Below are 14,700 nucleotides of genomic sequence, written 5' to 3'. Positions count from 1 at the left end.
GAGGCCAATGCTGCAGGTAGTAGCCATTCCACTACTAATGTTCTAGTCCCTATTGCGCAAATATATAACATTAAGGAATCAACTCACTGCTTTCCCCTCACCACAGTTTGAATTTGTCAGGCTTGATGCCCTGACAAACATAATACCACTTGAATCCCACTCCTGGACCCATGCTGAGGTAAATGGTTTGGTGCTTCAGTGAGTTTTGCTTCTGCCTCACCCAAGACAGATGTTTCTGTTAAATTTCATATCAGCCTGTTCCTGCTCCACTGACTCAATGTGTTGGAGGGTGAAGTAGTACTCACTGCTTGTCAAATCGTATAATCCATCTCGACTTGCCTGTGACACTAATCCATGTTGGTGGGCATGCATGAGGCAGCCCAATTACAATGATCGCCCATATACCCTGCTTTAATTTGAAGTCCTTGGATTTCACGCAGCCACAAAACATCAATGCCTCCAAAGCAATACAATAAGTGAAGCAGTATGTTTGGTGCCATACAGGCTTGCTGCTTCTCCACCACACAACAGCACATGACCTTTTTAACAGACTAAACATTGTATCTATAAACAGAAAGTTAACCCTATTGGCTCATCAATCCCTACTTACTGAATACATTCTAGAATAATGACACTTACAAAGTTCACAGACAAGGTCCCTTTGCGTTGTCTCATCTGCATACCAAAAGTTTCCAGTTTAGAGCCTTTCAGCTTTTTAGGGCTTTCATCTGATAAAAAATAAACAAAATATAAATCTTCAGACAGGATGACAATTTGAAAATATTTAGAATACATATTAGAGAAAGCACTGAGGAATAAATAGGTCACAAAACACCCACAAATGTGCATATTTAAAAAAGACACATTATTGCCAGCATTACTTCTCGTAAGCAACAACTACAAGTACAAAATGCGTGTTTACTCACTGAGGCAGGTTTTTAAAATACATAAATAAAAGGCACTGTTAGATTGACTTTTGTTTTGAAGCAGTCTAGACCACGTATGTTATCTCTTCATTCACATTTATTGAAAGTTGAAATTTTGTATGTAAACCAGCGAGATTATGACGCTTAATGGGATAGGTGCTCCTTTCAAAAATACATTTGCCATTTAGCGACTGGTACTGTGGAAGCATCTGCTTTGCTAATGGTTTACTACCTGTTTTTGATAGGCAGAAACGTACAAAATGGGTTGCGTCTGAAAGCATTGACACATTCCACAGCGAATCTCAACAAAGAGTGTAACACATATTACACACTCTTCCGTTTGTGGTTCTTTATGTATGTATTTCACCAACTATATTAAATCAATATGTCTTTGTTTGAAAAAGCACCCTTAACTCCCACAAATTAAACATGTAATCAAAAAGTACATAACGAGGTGTGCCATTCTTAGCTCAGGTCACTTGAATGTGTGAAGGAGAACAGGTGTGGTGAAAAAGTGTGGCCAGAAAGAACAGTGACTAGATTAAGGAAGTAAAAATAGTGCCTCAAAGATGCTTGTATCTAATCGAAGGTGGTATCAATGGAGCAGTAGCAAGTTGTGCGTAGAAGAACAGGGCTGTTAATGTTTTTATCTTTTGGAGATGGACAGGACATAATGGATGCAACAGATGCATTTGACTAATATTACCAAAGTCCATGCCAGTGCACAGCACAAATGAGATTGGTCGGCAAACTCTGAGGGACCTTGAACACGTCATTTTAAGTTGCTACAATTTGCGCATGAGGCCCCTTTATTTTAGAACACGATACACAAAGTGGAGCCTCCTATCTTAGTATTTGGACTGTTATCTGCCCCCGCGCGAAATGGCTGAGACAATACATGCCGACATAAAGACATAGGAAGGGGGAGGCCAGGCAGGGAAAAGAAGAAAGGACAGGAACAGAAAACACAAGAAGGGGGGCGAGGCATGGTAAAGAGGCATGGTAAAGAGGCAAGGGCAGGAATGGTGCACACAGGGAATGTACAGGTTAGGGGGCGAGGCAGGGTAAAAGGAGCAAGGATATGAGTGGAAGATGTAGGAAGGGGAGACGAAGCAGGGTAAAAGAAGCATGGATATGAGTGGGAGACAAAGGAAAAGCACTGGGGAGATGACGAAATAAGAAATAGCTTGGAACTTAGAGGCAGGGTGTCTGCCGACCGAGGGTGTAGTATCTGCTCAGGATCCAGCATATCAGAATCATCATCCACACCTTGAGGGTCACTAGGCAATGGTGTAGTGGTAGGGTATCATAGTCTGAAGGGACAATTTGTACAAACATGCAAAAGCATCCTGATCCACCCCATCAACCTTAAGGCGTTTGGTTGGGGTAGGCTGCACATCCCCCTTAGTTTGTGGGCGTACAGTGGCATTCGCTGTGGCTGAGCGCACAGTGCACATTCACGTGCAATCTGCTGCGCTAGGAGCTCCTCCATGGGGGCCATAGCCTTCTCAATGGCCATGTAAATGGACGCGTCGACCGTGTCATACAAGTCATACTGTGGAAAAACAAAAGGGAGAGCAAGGGATTCTGTTCACATTGCGTGAACGGGGGATACTCCTGTACCCCTGGGTTTATCAATAGAAACAAAAAGAAGAGTACCACCAACGTGGAATCAAGGATTCCTAATGGGGTGTGTGGTTGTACAAAAGTGAGAAAATTCTCCTTTTGTTTAAAAACCCCTCACTCACCACCTAGTGGTGACATGCTTCATCATCGGGGTCCACCATAATGACCTAGCGCCATCAGGGTTTGCTTCAACACCTGTATACAGTGGAGCAGGTTGTGAGTGAGGGTGCATAAACAAAAATAAGTGTGTTAAAAATTGTCCTGGTTTAACTTGGGAGAAACAAAATTTTTATTTTCAAGCAACTGGACAATGTTAATAATAATGACGAGATAAAGTGAGGGTGATTATGACCCGTGTATCTCTATGTGTGTCTGGTCTACATGTTTCAACCGTAAAGCGCACACTTTTGCCCATCTGTGGATCCAGAGAGTAGGATTGGGTGCGTCTTTTAGGGGACGCAGACCGTCCACTCCCCTTTTGGTCCTGAAGAAAACCTGGTTAATCAATACCTTTACGGTGGTGGCAAAGAGAGAAGAAGAAATGACGCCCACTGAAGAGATCTGGGTTAAATCCATCATTCTTTTGCTCGTCATGCCACCGCCGGTATAGACCTGGCCATATGCAAATCAGTCTTGACCCTGTGCCTCATGAGAACAGTCCAGCCCAAACTGCCAAGCCAGGTTCTCCCTTGACCAGAAACAAGCATCCTAGGACCGGTTTCGGGGTTTCACCCCTCTTCTTGATTCCAGTGGCACAGTGAGCCCATCTAGACTGATTTGCATATGGCTGGGTCCAAACTGGAATGGTGTGGTGAGCAAAAAAATGGTGGATTTAGGCCCAGATCTCTGTACTGGGGTGAATGTATGACATTGTTCTGCATTCTGTCAATCAATTGTTCTTTTTGCATTTGGCTTAGTTGACAAGCCAGGTCTTGAGTCCCTTCCTAAAGTCGGCCAGCGATGGTGAGGTGGAGGGTGTTCCAGGACTTGGTGACGAGGTGGGAGAAAGAGCGTCCACCAGTGCGGTGGATGCGCAGTATCTGTGGAAGGGCAAGGTGAGGTCCCTGGGTAGTATGTGGAGGTTCAGAATGTGGTTCATGTAGGCAGGTCCTTGATCGTAGAGGGCTTTGTAGGCATGAGAAAGAAGTTTTAATTGCCACCTTTTCTGGATGGGGAGCCAGAGGAGGTCTTTCACGTGTTGGGTGGTGTTGGTTCTCTTGGACAAGTTGAGGATCAGTCTGGCTGATGTGTTCTGGATTGTGTGGGGTCTTCAAGAGTTTGGTGGTGGTGACAGTAGAGTGTGTTGCTGTAGTCCAGTCTGCTTGTGCAGAGGGCATGTGCCACTGTTTTTCTGGTGTTGATTGGTAGCCACTTGAAAAAGCTGCAGAACGTGTGGAAGCAGGCTGAGGAAGTAGTGTTGACCTGACGTTTCATGGAGAGTTTGCGGTCTAGGATGATGCTGAGGTTGCGGGCGGGTGCTTTTTGAGTGCGAGTGTGTCCGAGTTCCGATGGCCACCAGGAGTCATTTCAGAGGGAGATGTGTCTGCCGAAGTTCAGTACTTCCGTTTTGTCCATGTTGAGCTTCAAGCAGTTCTTCATCAAGGCTAAGACGTTGTTCACAATTGTGGAAATTGGTCTTTGTCGTGATGGGGTGAGAGCGAGAGGACAAGTTGGGTGTCGTTGACGTAGAATAGAATGCTGATGTTTTGGGCTCTGATGATGTCCGACAGGCTCACTTTATTTGGGCATTATTTAAGTAGGAACTATGTAGAGAGACCAGTGACCTACTCACGATACAGGTCTCCCCAACCATACGCTTTCCCTGGGTGCTCCATATACCGAGAATATGCAGACATTATATTCCTTGATAATCTCTCTTGCATGGACAGGCACACTTTCCCTCCTTCAGCAGGCAGGCAATCTTCAAGACACAAGGCAGACTCTCCTCCAGCCAATGCCTCCTAACCTCTCGTCTTGCTGTCGAGCAGAAACCAGCCAGGGTCATACTGTTCTTTGAATGCTCTTCGGAGCACTACCTTACTTGGTCATGAAGAACTTTACACTGAAATCAACTGAGGTGAGTTGCAGAATTTGCACTGACTCAAATTCACAACCGGTTTAGGTTGGTTCTCCTTACAAGTGTACCTCTCTGGTTGCACTTGATACACCGCGTTTGTGTAAACTGATGCCTCTCACAATAACTAGCAACGGGGCCATTTCCAAATAGAGGCCCCTAAAATATGAACACAATGAAATGCGTGAAGTCATATGCACCTGGCTATCCGGCTTTCTAAAGCTGATATCAGGGACAGGCAAAAGTGGGACAAGGTATAGAAACTTACTCAGTTTGAGCAATGGAAGCTGCAGTCCCATCCACCACCCCTACCACCTAGCAAATGGCAGAGCTCAGGAAAAATTGGTTACCAGCCCCTTGATAATGGGAAACAGTCTTTACAACCCAATGCCTTTACCATGCATTTCAGGTAAGTATGAGTCGGGGGAGGGCGGGGAGGTCTCCCCCCAAAAAGATAACACTATATAAAAACATATATACACACACACCTAACTAATACTTACCTTAGTTAAGACTAATAATGCGTGGTAATGGCATGCGAGGTAAAAGCATATGCATGCTAAAACAATGGGGGCGGGGAGGTGTTTAACAAGCATTGGCATAGCCAATAGGTTTCACTTTTGGGACCTTTTAAGTGTTTAGTTATCCAGCACAATATCTTTGGTGCAACAACATCAACTGTTGCATGGCTAAACACTTATAAGGTCCCAAAGGCGAGACCTATTGGCTATGTCAATGCTTGTTTTCCGGACTGCAGTAACAGCAGGCACTTCGATGCGCACTCACACTGCTCACTTTTTACTAGTGGAGACGTTACCGCATTGCGTCATGCCAGGTGAGCGTTGTAGGGGAGGGTAACACTTTAAAGAGAGTCATTTTCTCTCTGGATTTCCCCTCTCTTTTTTAGACTCGGGAGCAGACACATTGTCGTGGTGTCACCAGGGCTTTAAACGGAAGCTTTTTCAATATTATATACAAGCCATAGTTGACGCTTATTAATCTTATGCAACTAACAAACATTGACAAAGCCAATAGTCCTGACTTGTAGGTATGCTACTCTTTGTATCACATATCTGGATGCAACGACAGAAACAGCTAAATACAAGTCGGACGGTGTATTATGCTAAGCACAGAGTTTTAGCTTACCTGTTTTTAAGCCAGGGCCTTCATTACGTTGGCCATGCCCCTTTGAGAGACCTGTGAGAAAGTGCAATCTTTCTTGCATTGGTATGCCCCCACTTTTTGCTGAACTGCTGATGTACTTTGACTGAGTGTGCCCTGGGCTCATGCCAACCAGGCACCCAGGGCCTGAGTTCCTTCCCTAAAACGGTGTTGAAACTAAAACCCAATTGGCATCTCTGGCCACCGGTCAGCCCCTAGTAAATGGCACCCTAGGTACCCAGGGCATGGTGCCCAAAGAAGACCCCTAAGTCAAGTCAAGTCAAGTAAAGAGATTTATATAGCGCGCTACATACCCAGAGGGTTTCAAGGCGCTTGAGGAAGGGTGGGGAATTAATTGTCGAATATCCAGGTTTTAAGTTGTTTTCTGAATGTAAGGTGGTTCTGAGTGAGGCGAAGGTGAGTGGGAAGTGAGTTCCAGGTTTTAGCTGCCAGGTAGGAGAAGGATCTGCCTCCCATGGTGGTTTTTTTGATGCGGGGTACAGTTGCGAGGGCTTGGTTGGAGGATCGTAGGTGACGGGAGGGGGTGTAGAAGGAAAGTCGTGAGTTGAGGCATTCGGGTCCAAGTTCGTAGAGTGATTTGTGTGCGTGGGTTAGGAGGCGGAAAGTAATCCTCTTGTTAATGGGGAGCCAGTGGAGGTTTTTCAGGTGTCCAGAGATGTGGTCTTTGCGCGGGATGTCTAGTATGAGTCTGGCTGATGCGTTCTGGATGCGTTGGAGTTTTTTCTGGAGTTTTGCGGTGGTACCGGCGTATAGGGTGTTGCCGTAGTCCAGGCGGCTCGTGACCAGTGCGTGGGTGACCGTTTTTCTAGTTTCGGTGGGGATCCAGCAAAATGTTTTTTTGAGCATGCGAAGAATATTGAAGCAAGAAGATGAGACGGCGTTGACTTGTCTGTTCATAGAGAGTGAGGAGTCCAGGATGACCCCTAAGTTCCGTGCGTGGTCCGTCGGGATGGGTGCTTTTCCAAGGGACTCTGGCCACCACGAGTCATCCCAGGCGGAGGGGGAGGTGCCTAGGATAAGGACTTCTGTTTTGTCTGAGTTCAGTTTCAGACGGCTGTGCTTCATCCACTCCGCTACTTCTTTCATTCCTTCATGTAGGTTGGTTTTGGCGGTGTTAGGGTCTCTGGTGAGTGATAGGATCAGTTGAGTGTCATCAGCGTAGGAGATGATGTTGAGGTTGTGTTGGCGAGCTATGGCTGCAAGGGGGCTCATGTATACGTTGAAGAGGGTGGGGCTGAGTGAAGAACCCTGTGGCACGCCGCATATGACTTCGGTGGCTTCTGATTTGAATGGGGGAAGGCGAACTCTCTGAGTTCTTCCGGCAAGGAACGAGGTGATCCATTCCAGTGCTTTTCCTTGGATTCCGATGTTACTGAGGCGTTGTATTAAGGTGCTATGACAAACTGTGTCAAAGGCTGCGGAGAGGTCGAGGAGGATGAGGGCGACTGTGTCTCCGTTGTCTAGCAGATTACGGATGTCGTCTGTTGCTGCGATGAGTGCGGTCTCAGTGCTGTGTTTGGCTCGGAAGCCGGACTGAGAGGAGTCGAGGGATTTGTTGGTCTCGAGGAAGGCGGCAAGTTGGTTGTTGACAGCTTTCTCAATGACTTTGGCCGGGAATGGGAGGAGCGAGATGGGGCGGTAGTTTCTGAGTTCGGTGGGGTCAGCTGTGGGTTTCTTCAGAAGGGCGCTGAGTTCGGCATGTTTCCAACTTTCCGGAAAGATGGCGGAGTTGAGGGAGCAGTTGATGACGTCTCGGAGATGTGGTGCTATGATGGAATCTGCTTTGTTGAAGATGTGGTGAGGGCAAGGGTCTGTGGGGGATCCAGAGTGGATGGAGTTCATCAGGCGGATGGTGTCCTCAGTGGAGATTGGGTTCCAGTAATTGAGGATGTTTAAGGGGGGTGGGGGTACTGCAGAGGGTAGGGTGGGTTGGAGTTCGGGTCGGTTGTCGAAGCTGTTGTGGATGTCTGCAATTTTGTTGTGGAAGAATGAGGCTAGGGAGTCGCAGAGGGCTTGAGAGGGGATGATGTCGTTGGAGTTGGCTGAGGGGTTGGTAAATTCCTTGACGATGTTGAATAGTTCCTTGCTGTTGTGGGCGTTGCTATCTAGTCGGTCCTTGAAAGCGGCTATCTTGGCAGACCGGATTAGTTGGTGGTGTATACGGGTGGCATTTTTGAAGGCGTCCTTGGTGCTGGTGTTTGGGTCTTTTTTCCAGGCCTTCTCAAGGGAGCGGCAGAGTTTCTTGGATTTCTTAAGATCATCGTTGAACCAGGAGGTCTTCTTGCTGCCTAGTTTGATTTGATGTTTTTTCAATGGTGCTAGGGTGTCGGCGCTGTTGGAGAGCCATTGGGTGAGGTTAATGGCTGCTTGGTCAGGGTTTGAGGAGTGGGCGGGGGATTTTGAAGAAGTGATGAGGAGATCTGGTCGATGGTGATTTTGTTCCAGTTTCTTCGCAGAGTGGGTTGAGAATGGTTGTTGGAAGTGGTCTTGTTGTAGGTAAAGTGAACGCAGCTGTGATCCGTCCAGAGGAGAGCTGTGGTGTGGCTGAAGGAGATATGTTTGTTGGAAGTGAAGATAGGGTCTGCAGCACTTATTGTGCCACCCTTAGGGGCCCTGTACCCTGACCCCCACACACTGCCTTTGCAGGCCGAGTGTCTAAGTACAGAACTAAACAAAGAGTCGACATGGCACACATCCCTGTGTGCCATGCCCACAAGACCCACTTCCCTGGCGTACCTCAGTCGCCCCTCTAGCAGGGTGCCCTATGCCAGTGGTGTGGGCACAGGTGCATGAGCCCTGTGCCCCTACAGTACCCAGGGCCATTCCTGGGCACTGTAAGTGCAGTGATGCCATTAAGAGTATATGGTGCTGGGAGGTTGTCATTACGACTCCACAGCACCATAATGGCTACACTGAAGACTGACAAGTTTGGTATCAAACTTCTCAGCACATTAAACCCGCACTGATGCCAGTGTGGGATTTAATGTAAAATGCACCAGAGGGCATCTTAGAGATGCCCCCTGAAACCTAACCTACAATCCACGTCTGGACTGAGAGGCTGCCTAGGCTGCCCCACAGCAGACATGTTGCTAGACGCCTGGGTGGAGAGCCCCCGCTCTCCTGGGCCTGCAGCAATGCACATCCTGGGCGAGGTGCTAGGTCTAATGCCCCAGGATGGGCAGGGGGAAGCTTCAAAGGCCTGCCGCCTCTGTGAGCTTCTCCAGACCATTTGCTGTACCCAGCAACTGGCCCCCACCGGTTCTGACGCCCCACTCTGGCGAAAAGACTGGCGGGAAACCCTACGTCAGGAAGGGGGTGTGCCAGCCTGTGCCAACCCCACCCCTCAGGTGGGAGAGGCGAAGTGAAGAACAACCCGGGCTCCGGCCATCTTGAAGATAGGGAGCCATGCCCAATCACAGCTAGGCTCTATTGGTCCCTGCCCTTGCCCTACCTGTAACGCTCCTAAATTCAGTATTTAGGGGCTCCCTGAACCTTCCTTCCTCAGATCCCGATAAGAGAAGAAGAAAGAAGATGAAGAAGACCCGCCGTGCAGCTGCTAACCACAGGACGACACCAACTGACTTGGCCCCAGCCCTACCGGCCTGTCGATCCTGGAACCTGCTCCTGCTTAGTCCCGGTGACTCCTGCGGACAGCAGCCTTGGGACCCCCGGAGGACCTGCCTGCTTTGACCCTCTTGAAGACTGGGACTCCCATAAGCAGAGGCTCTGCTTCAACAACCATACACCTGGTGCCAGCCAGGAAGCACCAGACCAACCCACTCTGCACCCGCCGAGCCCGGCCCATGCCCGAGTGTTTCAAGACCACGAGGACGCCCCCCCGGCGACGGGAACCCGAAGTCCAGCCAAAGACCCTCCTCGATGACCCAGACGACTCCTGCAGCCTCAGAACCAGGGACCCCTTCAACAGCGAACAGCCAAGGGTAAGATTTCCCGACGCCCAAAGACACCCCTGCACCCGGCGCCCTGCTGCCCCCTGTGCCTTCCTTTGGGGTACCTACCTCTTCTTCAAGATCCCAACTTACCTCTCGAAGTGGTGGTCGCACCTGAAGAATCACCGTCCCCAGTCTCCAGCCTTTGTTCCCTTTTTACCTTTCCCATTGAATAACATTGAGCGCCCGACAGGCTCAAAACCACCCTGCAACCAGCCACCCGAGTGCCCCTGGCTGTGCACACTGTGTCCTATCCTACTTCCCCATTTGCCCTAAGCAAGTAACCAGGAGCCCAGCTCCCACAGCCGCGTGGCCTGCTAACCAGCAGCCACCAACAGAGGCCCCCTGTCTCTCATTGGATAACATTGGGCCTAACTACCTCTGCACCTGGCTGCCCCTGTGCCGCTGAGGGTGTACCAACTGTACCTACCTGACCCTGGGGGACCCCTGAGTCTATGCCCAAAACCCTAACTTCACTGGTCGAGTACTCACCTGGAAACCGATAACTCACTTTTCTGTCGTAGGATAACATTGACTGGTTTGACTCGAAAAATCTTCTGTGTGAAGTTTTGAAACTCTAAAATATTCCTATAAAATCAGCCGAATATCGAATTCCGAAGTACTTACCTGTGATCAGGAGAGAAGCCAGTACTGTACCTTGTAGCCCAGTACTAAACCGCAAAAGTAATCCTAACTGTCTTTACTAGTAACCTGAATTTTCTCAATACGAATCCATTGTCTGCTTTTCTATGAAATTTCTTCGGTCTACTTTTGAAAACTTGAAATATTCCTTAAAAATCGTACCAACTACTGAAACGTAATTACTTACCTGTCTTAAGTAGAGATCCCAGTGATGGACCTAGGAGCCCAGTACTGGATTACAAAAGTAACGAGAACGTACTTTACCTGTAATCTGAATTTTTTCCCATTGTTAACGTTGCTAGTTTTTCACTGAAAAGTGTCTAAGTGTGAACTTTTTAAATACCTGTATATTCCTTAAAAAGCATTGCAATAACCAAAACGTTTTTACTTAACTGTTTTCAGCTTACACCCCAGGATTGAATCTAGGATCCAGTCCTGGAATTACAAAAGTAATCTACAAAGTAATTAACTGCATTTTTGTAGAAAAACCCATTGAGATCAATGTTAAATTGTGTTTAGAATTGTGTTGCCTACTTGCCTAGTGAGAAAAGTATTTTTTGATACCTGTTGGTTGTAAAAATAAAACAAAAATATATTTTATTATAAAAACAATTGGCCTGGAGTTCAGTCCTTGAGTGTGTGAACCCTTTTGCTGACTTCGAGCGTGTACAACAAATGCTTTACACTGTCCTCTGGTACTGCCTTACTGCTCGACCAAGCTACCACTTTTGAGAGTAAGGTCAGCCCTGACATTAACCTCTATTATACCTCTGGGATTTGTGATCTCTATACACACTGTAACTTACTTTGGTCCAGTATATATAGAGCCACTTTCTCACAAGACCCCCCAGTGTTTTTCATCCCACTTAAAGCCCGGCCCATGGACTATATTCTAGTCCGCTTTCTGTGCCTCCTTCAAGACTGGGACAGTGGCTATGATAGCACAGTCTACAAGCTAATGAAATTTCCCTCTCCCTGCCTTTATCAGCATTCACTTATTAGCGCACCAGGCATTTCACCCCTTTGGGTTATAATGGGCGAGTTTATATTCATGAGGCAGCGAGCCATTAATCAGGCTCCATGTATCTGGGGCAGCCCCAATTCACATCCAAATAAAACAGCAATTTGTTGAAACCAGGCAGACAGCCTCCTCTCCCAAGTCTTCCCTGGCAAGATGAGCGACATTACAGATTTTGCCTTACAAAGCGAAAAATTCTTTATGAGGCCGTTCATTGCACTTTTCCAATTGGTTTCCAGCCGTGTGTATGTACAAGAGCTGAAACATCGAGCGTGACATTTTTCCTCTCAGAGGACTGGCCTCCACTGTGGGGAAACTCGTTCGCTTTAACAGGCGCAATAAAGCTGGGAAGTTTACAGATTGCTTCCCATTACTCTTCTGTTTACAAGTTTAACTTTGAAAGGTTCCTATGAAAATTGGCCGTTAACTAGCTGCTGTCCGCAGAATTGCACCGCTCATCGGATATCCTTCATTTATTAACAGCCGTGTTTGTTAATGAGAGCAGGCTGTCTGTTTCTTGCCGCCAAAACTATAGAGATGAATTTGCCTCTCTCTGTTAGAAAGGGTTTTTCTCGTCAGGCAATAAGCTCATAGTGCGCCCTGCTTAAACAAGCGCGCGTGCCTCGTGCTGAAAGTTTAAAAAAAAAAAAAAAGGAATGCAGCATCCCGCAAGTGCCACGCGGAAGTGAGCACCAGGTCATATGTTTTGAATTATCGCGCCCGTGTCTGGGCACGAAAATTTAAAACATATGACAGCCGTGCGGGTAACCGCAAGCAATAGGCAACGCTTGTGCATGTGTGGTGACAAAGTTTAAGAGTCCAGCCAAGGCAACTCCAACCGCTACTATGGCATTCAAACTCAAGCACCTGCATCAGTGTGTTCCAAATTACATACTCAGGTTCCATGTGACATGACAATACTAAAATCACATAACACATTCTAAATTTTATAATTAAAATGAAAGAAAGACACAATTACCACATTTTGGCTATGCCAAAGCTTGTTTTTAATGTCACTGATTGTGTGCACAGAACACCAAACCAGGTGTCTTAAATCTGCTATCTTGGTCTAGAAGTAACTTCATTCGAAAGAAAAGAAAGACCACAACAACAGGGTCCAATTAGACTACGGTTGTACCGCGGGTCTCTAAAATTGATCAACAGGGTTCCAAGTCACCAAGGTACGTTAATGACACTATCCAACACGATATATATCGTAAAACGATCTGCTGAGTACCTTATTGATGATATGTGTGGTGATGATGATGATGATTGGAGCCTTATATAGCGCAACTTAGCCCGTAGGCGTCAAGGCGCTGAAGATGGAAAAAGTCACTGTGGAGGGGAGGAGGCGTGCCGACTTAGCAATAGAATTCACGTATATGGTACTTAACTGTCTGGTAACTTCACGTCTGATGAAGTAACTAGCTCTTTTAAATTTCACTGTCTGGAGAGATATTTTCTAAAACAGCAGGAGAAATAAAATTGAAAAGGAGATTCAAAAACAATTGTTACAGAAAGAAGACATGTAAACACCACTCCCACCCCAATCGTTTAATCAGATAAAACGGAAACCATTGCAATTCCAAGATGGCTGCCCTATCAGAACACTAAAAACAGCTTTTTCCACATCAGAAAGCTAGAAAAGAGATATTTTGGGAGAAATTTTACGTTTTGCAACTTGCATTCTGTCAACGCTGAGTGTGAAGCTTATTTACCTTCGTCACTGCCAGTTGAGTAGTTTACCTCTCCGATTGACAAGTTTCCCGCCTTTGTCTTTCCTTTTACATGTAAATTGTAAAACATAAATACCATGCTTTAACGTTTGTGTTATGATGCTTCACAATACCCATTCCAACAGTAGCAGCTAATGGTACATTGTGTGTCACTCTTCTTATCGCTTAGTCAAGCGATGTAAACTAAGACTACAACTCCCAGAATGCATTGTTTGTTGACTTGAAAATCCTGGACTGCGCACCTAGTTTTCCAGTTAATATCAATCCGTAGGCTGCCCTTTTCTGCTCTAACGGCCCCCAGCTCTGAGTAGGAGTCTGGGGGAGTAGTGTCAGAGGCTCAGAGCAGCCTCGGAAGGCAGGGGAGCATTTGTACTCTATAAATCTTCAATGGAGGGCTATAGAGCCCATGCGCCTGCTCCACAGACACGGATGCAAAGGATGCGAGAATAGATCATACATGGAACGCTGCAGATCTGGCTGCCCCGGGGAATTCTAAGCAGGGGATTAATCACCACCTCCCCTCCCCCTTCATAAAAGACACACAGCAAGAAAATCACTATAAAAATCAGAGACAAAATCTCCCCAAAGCAGCCCCCGAATAAGGTGAGTGATGCGCGGTGAATTAAAGCTTTGCATGTTAAACCCCAGGGCCCCCTGTAGGGCTTCGTGCTCTGTAAAGGCAGTGCACTACTACAATTATTATTAATAATAGTAGTTCAATTGTCTTGCCATCTACGTTTTTACCAGGTATTGCTGCACAGTGCGACGAAACCAAATTGTTTGCTGTTGTTAAGGAATGCAGCGTCCCGCGAGTGACGCGCGCGAGAGAGCGAGCACCAGGCCATATGTTTTGAATTATCGCGCCCGTTTCTGGGAACGATAATTTAAAACATATGGCGCCCGTGCGGGTAAACGCAAGCAATAGGCCACGCTTTTGCGTGTGTGGCCAATTGCTCGCGGTTACCCGCGTGTGGTGAGCTTTTGAAAGCCCCTTACAATAAGTCTTGCAGAGCAGCGCATGCGCGCTGCTAGGCGAGACCTAAAAGGCATATCATGTTTTTACCACCATTGTTCCGTCATACAACCCTTGATAACAGTCTTTGTGGAATTTCGAGAGGCAGCCTCATTTTCGTCCTCCTCACTTCACTCTCTGAATCTACAGCCACAGGAATGCAGGCAATATATCCCCACTGTCTGGAAAATTTGTCCTCACATTCCATCTGGTGTCATGCTAAACCAAGGGCATCCAAAACTGATCCCATTTGTGTCAATGCTCAGACAGATGCAGTCTTACTACAACACACTTACTATACATGTACTCGACACACAGACAGGATGTCAATTCAAGCTTTTGGGGTATAAATAACAACTGAAAGCTACACAGGAGGGTGCATCAGCAGAAAACACCCTCATGAACACAAAAGGCTCTTGTTCTACTACGAATCATAAAACAGTGCACTGCTACCGCTGTTTAAAGTTCTACACTTGGGCAGGGACGTAGGGCTCTGTCCACTATAACGACATGCTTGGTGCGTATCACTTGGTC

At 46.9% G+C, this 14,700-nt stretch overlaps 1 protein-coding gene across 3 annotated transcripts in view; it reads right to left on the bottom strand.

The window, feature by feature from the left end:
• The window catches only part of KDM5A (lysine demethylase 5A), a 749,711-nt gene that overhangs the window by 650,322 nt on the left and 84,689 nt on the right, over nucleotides 1-14,700 (bottom strand). For all 3 annotated transcript variants that reach the window (XM_078673709.1, XM_078673710.1, XM_078673708.1), the window contains one exon: nucleotides 640-728. In XM_078673709.1, the coding sequence (XP_078529835.1) occupies nucleotides 640-728 (89 nt within the window). The remainder of the gene's footprint in view (nucleotides 1-639; nucleotides 729-14,700) is intronic.

Source organism: Lissotriton helveticus, chromosome 1_1 (assembly GCF_964261635.1).
Source record: "Lissotriton helveticus chromosome 1_1, aLisHel1.1, whole genome shotgun sequence".
Taxonomy (NCBI): domain Eukaryota; kingdom Metazoa; phylum Chordata; class Amphibia; order Caudata; family Salamandridae; genus Lissotriton; species Lissotriton helveticus.
This window is presented reverse-complemented; position numbering and strand designations above follow the sequence as displayed.